Raw genomic sequence first — 7,576 nt, 5'->3', positions numbered from 1 at the left:
AAAAAAAAAAACAACGAACCCAAACCCTCTTTTTTTTTTTTTTTTTTTAATCTCTGCATCCTACCTAAAAGGAGACTTTGTTTTTTGCTATTACCGGCCCGATTTCAGACGCACCCCCCAGGCCGACCGAGGCTCCCCCCTACCCCCTCCTCCTGGTCCCTCCACCGCCGTGGCCCGCTCCGGGACAGGATGTCCCGCCCTCCTCCCCTCTCCTGATTGGCCCAGCGGTTTGCTGGCGTACTTGGGGGCCGGGCAGCCAATTGGCGGCGTTTCCCCTATCTTCGAGGGAGGGAGAGAGGGAGGGAGGAGCCGGCGAGCGGCTTTGCCGGCGGAGGCGGGGAAGGGGGGAGGGGGTGGGCGGGAGGACGAAGGAAGGAGGGGCGAGGATTACCGGGGGCCGGAGCGGGCGGCGGTAGACTGAGGCGAAGCGAGGGGCGAGGAGCCGCCGCCGTCGTCGCGGCCGGCCGGTGAGTGCGAGGGAGGCTGGCGCGCGCCCCGATGCCTCCATCTAGCTCCGGGGGGTGGGGGGCGGCGCCCCCATCCCCCCGCCCCGGTGGAGCTGGCCGCAGTTGTGGGGGGGGAGGGCCTGCGCCGTGTGCAGCGCCCCCTGCCCGGGCGGGGCCTTCAGCTGCCCGGGCCCCCTCAGCCCCTTCAGCCTTCCGCCGTCCCGGAGGCGCCCCCCCGGCTTCTCCCCCGGGTTAGAGCCGCGGCTGGTGGCTGTAACGGGCGGTGACAGCGGGCCGTGAGGGCGGGGATGCTCCTGGGAGGGGGGGTCGTGCGGGGAGGGGGAGCCCCTGGGCCTCGGCTGCCGCCTGGCGGGGGGGGGGGGGAGGGGGGCGATGAGGTGGGGGGGTGACCCTGATAATCGCTTTATGTTGGCCTGCGGCTTGCGTAATCTGCGATCAATTATTTATTTCATGCACCACTTATGGGGCGGGGGGGCAGCGTTAGGCCGCTGGTGTGGCTCCGTGCAGCAGAAGGGAAGCTTCCTTCAACCAGTGCTATAGGGAAGGGAAGCAGGGTGGGGTGGGTGTTCCAATAGTGTTCCTCATGCGTGGTGATCTCCCCGTGCAATTTCGGGGGATGTGAATGAGGGAGGTGCTTCTTCACGATGAATTTCTAACGATCGAGTGGAAGCCATCCTAGGCTGAACAAAAATAACCTCGTGTGGTTTATTTCATGTGCTAGATTGTTATTTTTCTCATTTTTTGGCAGGTTGGGCTGCTCGGCCAGCCTGGAGAGAAGGCTGGAGAAGGAAAGATGTCTTCTGAATCTTTTTGTCTGGCTGCTCAAGCTAGGTTTGACTCCAAATGGTTGAAGACAGACTTACAGGTAAGGAGTTAGACAGTTGTATTGCATTGTGACCTTTCAGGGGTAGATCAAGGATGCTTTTAGTCTAAATAGCTGACAAACAAGACTGCAGCACTGCTCTTGAGATAGATGTATAGGATTTTTTGAATATGCTGATTTAAAATTGATCTTGAAGAAACACTGACTTATTTTGAGCTGCAAATATATCTGTGTTGTCAGTACAGTCCCTTCTGCTTAGAAACAGGCTGGACCACCTATGTATGTTATCTTTGGAGAGTGTCAAAGCACGTAGCTGAGTGTAGCATTGCTGCTAGAACTATAAATTCTTTATTTACGCTGTCGCTAAACTTCTTGCCTCCATATGAGCTAGCAGCTTTAACACACAAGAGAACTGAAGCAAAAGGCAATGGAAATCTAATTTATATTTTGAAAAATCCAGATTAGTTTTTACTGTAGTTGTTTGTATAACAGGTATCGGCTTCCTTTAAATTTTGTCCATTTTGAAGTGAGTTAATTTTTTTATCGAAGATACGTGGTTGAAATGGAACTGGTCTTTGTTGAAATGTGTTGGTGTTCGGTGAAAATTTTCTTGTGTTTTAGAAGATGATCTGTTCATTTATCAAAGTTGCGTGATACAGGGGTGAGGATACTATCGTGTTTTCCCAATTCAGGTTTGAAAATTAGGCAGAAAATACAGAGAAGTAGAGTGGTTTGGGTCAGTTATGTTTGTTTCAGATGAAATGGGTAACTAGAGTAACTCCCTATCTTGTCTATTGCCTTCCTTCCCCCAGATGTTGCATATAGATACCTTACTTTGAATAACTTTTACAAGTTCCTGCTCAAAACTCTGAAATTCTTGTTGGGATGGGCCAGACAGTGTTATTTCTTGGTTACAGATTAATAATAATAATAAAAAATTTAAAAACTTGCATCCTGAGTGACTTTACCCAAAATTACATGCTGATAGTGTGAATGGTTGAGTTCAGCTGTTCTTGTGGTTAGGCAAGGGTTTTTCCCCATGCGGCTGTGATTCAAAAGCAGCCTTTCTCCAATATTTTATATCAAGCAAGATAAATTGGAATCAGAAGTGACAGATATAGCCTTAGAAGTTACATTATTTAGTAGGTCTTGTATGTAAATACTATAAAATGACAGGGCTTGCTCTTGATTTGGCTAGATTTGTTCTATTTTCATCTTACCAAAGTAAAAGTTTTGATCCAAAGTTAGGTATTTTGGCTAATGTGGTAAATGAACATAGTAGAAAACAGTTTGAAAATAAGCATATTAAGAAATACAGAAATGTTTTTGTGTTCCCTGGAACCTGGCTTCTAGATTACAAATATGTTGCTTCAACGATTGTAGAAGAGAGGAAGATTTTAGCTGAAAAAGTGACAATCTTTGTAACAGCTGCTGGCTATGCATTGTCTCTTTTTCTTCTGTATTATATGGGGTGAAAAATGTGACTGTTCATGTGATTTGTCAGATTTTTCCTTTTATTTGTAGTGCCTTTTTTTCTACATCCCTTTTTTCTGTTTATATAAACTTTTGACAAGAGGGCTTCAGTTGCCATCCAAACTTTAAGGATTATTTTCAGCTGAGTGTGTATAAATGCAATGAAATATTTGTGTTTTATGAGACTGTTGCGTAGTTAATGTGTTGTAATAATTCCTTTCAGTAATAAAAATCTTAATTTGTAACAAATTTCTGTGAATAAGCTCTCTTATAAATAGGAGTTCTTTATGAGTAATAACAAGTTAGACTCTAATTGCCGGGGTACTCCCTTTGTTTTCTTCCAATCATGCTGTAGTCAAAATAATGAGATTAATGAAAGAAGAGAACAGTAATCATTTGTGATCTGTTGGATGCAAACATCACTTCTCTGGAATCTGAAGGCTAGCCAGACCTCCTGGGTATAATATAATTTTCTTATTAGGTTAACTGTTTTTGGTATTACACAGGTCCACATCACAGAATGCTATCTGGATGTATGTGTTGAGTATTGTAAAAAATGTGTGTGTGAGTCTTGAATTGGTCCTTTTTAATGTATTAAATGGCAGATGTCTTCTGTCAAGTAAAGGGGTTTTGGGCTCTTGGGAATTTTTCTATTCATGATTGACTACTTTAGCTACTGGTTGACTAGATGACCCAGCTGTGTATGAAATTTTTTTCTAGGTATAAGTCCTATCTCATAATCTTTTAAGGTCTATGTGTACTGAATATACTGATTTCCTACCGTGTATGTTTTTACCAGCTAGCTATAGAAGGGGCTTACTGGTGTTCAAGAGGCTGTCAACAGGAATTGAAAAGATGAGCGTAGTACCTAGGAGAGGTTTGAAGAAAGACACGCTAATTTATGTGAATTAATCAAGCTGACTACAAATCATTGTTTGGAATTAGACCCTGAAACTCTTCACTTTGCAGCTAGATTTTTAACTTTTCGCTATAGTGAAAGTCCTTAGAGAAACAGAATTATACTGAGGAATTCTTACTTTAGGAGACATACAGAGACTGACTAGTCTTTAAAACTAACTTTTTTTTTGTTTTTAAAGGAAGTTCTTCGCTGCTGCAAAATTTGGGGAGGATAGCTAGAATTGGAACTGAAATGTTTAGTTTGGTGGGCTAGTAGTCTGACTTGCTTTTTTTCGTCACTATTACCAGAGAGTTTGCTGTTTAGACTTGATGGCTGTGGCAGTTACTGTGTATTAAGCCAGTGAAATGTCTCTGAAAACCATGGGATTCTTTTTTGCTTTAGCTCAAGACAATGTTGCATTATTAATGTAATACATGATATTATGTGCATTAACAAGTCTATAATATAGTGGTATTAATATAATAAGAATGACATGTGGATTTTAGCATGGATTGTGTTTAATCACCTGTGCGCGTCACTGTTCCAGCTGGCATCTAGGCCAAATGTAAGTGTTCGTACTCAGTTTTGGGATCTTACTTTTAAGAGAGAAAGCCAGTGTAATGTAGCATATTATCACTGTTCTTAAGAGACTGTCAAAGACACAAGCCCTTTTGTAATAGCAGTGCGTCTCTAGCCTGTAGGATTAACTGAAGTGGTGTGAAATGTTAATGGAACTGTATCTTGACAATGTATTTTTTTGGTTATATTAATTTATCTCAAACTAATCAATATTATTATAGGAAGACAAAATGCTCTACAAGGACCCAAGTGCACCCCGTAACTATTCTATGTCTTTTTACTAACTTTGTAATTCATTGGCCTATTATTGTATGATTTACAGCTGCTAGTGTAATTTTGAACTGGGTAGAAACATTTTTTTTTAATTAAAAATCTAAATTTCCTGGTGGAGCAAAATTGAGATATTCTGTGTTGTCTGAAAAAGCACAAACTGTTATGGCAGCTTAAAAATCAGGATAGTTCAGCTCAAAATGAGGTAACATCAGTAGTAAAATATGTAATATGAGAACGTACTACATATATCAACAATATGTGGATAATATCACCATTAATAAAATAAACCTATGAAGTTATAAACTGGGTGGATTTTAGTATAAGTCACTTTCCTGGGTCGTGTTTAGCATACCTGCTTGAAAGGTTAGTGTATCACTTAAATTTTCAATTTATTTTTCTAGATTTTAATTAATACATTTAAAACCACCTACCCATTTATGTCTATTACTAGTAGAAACCATCACGTTCACAGGGAAATCTGTGTGTAATGGGAGATTGTGTGTTAATGGCAGTTTCTAGGGAAGACATCCTTTTTTAGAAAAGGAAAGTATAAAGAATATACAAATGGAAGGGAAGATTAAAATTGTTTACTTAAACCTAGATAGCCAGTCTGCTGAATCAAAGTATGCTTAAAATAATTCCAATTAAATAGATGTACCGTACTACTAATTTAGAACCTTATGCAGAGAACTTTAATTAGTGATGGCTGAATAACAAAAAACTAGAATTGCTGTCAGCTAATGGGAGGCGTATGTGTTTGAATGGTATTTATTAGTCTGCTTATTCTGGATCCTGCGGAGAACTATTGTGCTTAATAGCAGGGGTTAGAGGTGAAAAAATTCCATTTTCCTGAAGTGTTCAAAAAGACTTTAGCCAACAGTCAAGGTGCAAGAGCAAGAGGAATATTATGCATTTTCATCAGTTTTCTCTGAGTTCGTGATTGGCAGGCTATTTCTGTCACTTTCTTTTGCCACAGGGATGAGAGTGAGCTCTTTAAAATGAAAGAGCCACCTGTAAGAGTTGCACTGGTCTGAAACCTTTTTACTTTCCCTTCAAAGTTAAATTTGGCATTTTGATTTTCATGAAAATGCCACTCTTAAAGCATCTAGATCAGTGTCTTTGCTTATAAGAAGATAATGCAAATAAACAATGTTTTACTAGTAAAAGCAAGAAGTTAGTGAAAGTTGCTTTCTCTATTTCATCGATTTCCTGTTAATTTTCTTCTTAGCTTTGGTTTTCTGATCAAAAATTGAAGGGCTTATGTGGAAGTTCATATAGAAAACTGCAAATGAGAACTCCTAAGCTTTTAGAGGAAGTGAAGTTTGCAGTAGGGTTTTAGTTTTGTTTTGTTTTTTAGATCGTTTAAAAAACCTAAGTAATGCTTTCCCTCCAAAATAAGTGGTTTCCAGCAGAGGAATGAGGACTATATGTGGAGTGATAGGTTAGAGAACTTAAATTTAATGTTTATGCAAATATATGGGCTCAAACAGAACTACTGTTCTGCAAATGGAGAAAGTCAGAGAATTTGTCTTCTAAGTTTGAGGGAATCATGTGGTTTTTCTTTGCATATGATCATTAACTGTTAATAAACTTTTTCAACAAATGGAAGACCAGTAGGCTGTTACTATGGGGTAAGTTCTAGTTTAACTCTTAATCTGTTGAAGTAGTGTGGGGCTGCCGAACTTTTCTGTCTTTGCTATCAGAGCTTTAGAGCAGTATGTTTAGATCTAGTGATGTTTCACTGTGGTTTGCATAGGTATGATAAGCAGCTTCCAAGGCATGCTTCATCAGGGAAGGAAGGAAGCTAGAGCAAAATACTGAAGACGACTACAATGAGAAAGGAAACAACAATTGAATGGATTCAAAAAACTGAAAACAAGAGAGAGACTTGGGAAAGGACTTACTATTCTGTGATTTTCTTCAGCAATGCTGAGCTGAAAAAAAAATCTTGTTTTTTAATCTATTTGTAAAGAAAAGTGTTGTGTTTTTTTTTTTTTTTTTTTTTAATGTAGTCTTTAAAATGCAGCCAATGGTTAATGCAGAAGTAACTGAATGAAAGGACATATTCCTTCTCCCTCCCCCTCACTGGCAATTCTGAGGTGAAGATTATTTAAGTAGCTTATATTTTAAATCCATATTGACATTTTGTGATTATGAAGTCACTGTCTTGAATTTCTAGTGCAGTTATATAATCAGGAATCTTACCTGAATCAATCCTTGTCCTTTTGTGTCGTTTTCTTACCCTGACATCATTTTTTTGAGCTTGAGTTAACTTTTTATGGAGGCTTCTATGCTTTCTGCAGGAAAGTTTATGAAACTACATCAAGAACATGATCTGCTGTACCACATGGAGTACCTTTGTCTGACTTAAACAGTTGACTTTAGAACAAAATCACAGCTGCTGAGTATAGTTAAAATAACTTATTAAAAGCAGAATTGTAGTAGTGCTTTGAGAATTCTCAGAAGCTTATCCAGTTATGGTTGCAAGATTTAGTTTTCTTGAAATGTAAGGAAATGTTAATGTCAATGTTTTATTCTCTAGAGTTGATGGGGATGGACAGGAATTTCACTGCAGGCCTTGTTGGAGGATCGCAGCAGCATATGCCAGCAACCAAACTAGATATCCCTTGACTTAAATGTTGTACCAGCCAGAATAAATTACAGTTTAACTGCAGAAGTGAGAGTAGCAAAATATTAGAGTGGGTGCTGCCTAGTTTACAGTAGAGTAGAAGTTCACTTTGAAGTCTGCTTAGGACCTTGCTTTTTTGGTTTGGTATAAGTGAGCAGGGGTGAGACTTAGGTTTATATGGGAAATATGAGTTTGGTGAGATACATGCCTTACAAGTGCAGAGATCAAGACATGGTCTGGGGATGAGAATATGTGACAAATGGTGGAAGTGGCTTGGGGTTTGTGAAGGCGAGGTGCATAGGAGATGAGGATATGTGGCTGTGGTCTTATCCGAGAGGAGGTCAGGAGGTGCCATGAGAAGAACAAGGGAGATTTTAGGTGTGGGGAATGCCACTTCATTTGATGGAATGAGTAGGGGGATTAAGAGCATGGGC

At 40.3% G+C, this 7,576-nt stretch overlaps 1 protein-coding gene across 5 annotated transcripts in view; it reads left to right on the top strand.

Moving 5' to 3' along the window:
* Positions 1-367: 367 nt before the first annotated feature.
* The window catches only part of HERC2 (HECT and RLD domain containing E3 ubiquitin protein ligase 2), a 116,718-nt gene continuing 109,509 nt past the window's right edge, over positions 368-7,576 (top strand). For all 5 annotated transcript variants that reach the window (XM_054188733.1, XM_054188735.1, XM_054188734.1 and 2 more), the window contains exons 1-2: positions 368-467; positions 1,216-1,332. In XM_054188733.1, coding sequence (XP_054044708.1) covers positions 1,261-1,332 — 72 coding nt within the window. In that variant the 5' untranslated portion in view covers positions 368-467; positions 1,216-1,260. The remainder of the gene's footprint in view (positions 468-1,215; positions 1,333-7,576) is intronic.

The sequence above is a fragment of the Rissa tridactyla genome, chromosome 1 (genome assembly GCF_028500815.1).
Source record: "Rissa tridactyla isolate bRisTri1 chromosome 1, bRisTri1.patW.cur.20221130, whole genome shotgun sequence".
Taxonomy (NCBI): Eukaryota; Metazoa; Chordata; class Aves; order Charadriiformes; family Laridae; genus Rissa; species Rissa tridactyla.
This window is presented reverse-complemented; position numbering and strand designations above follow the sequence as displayed.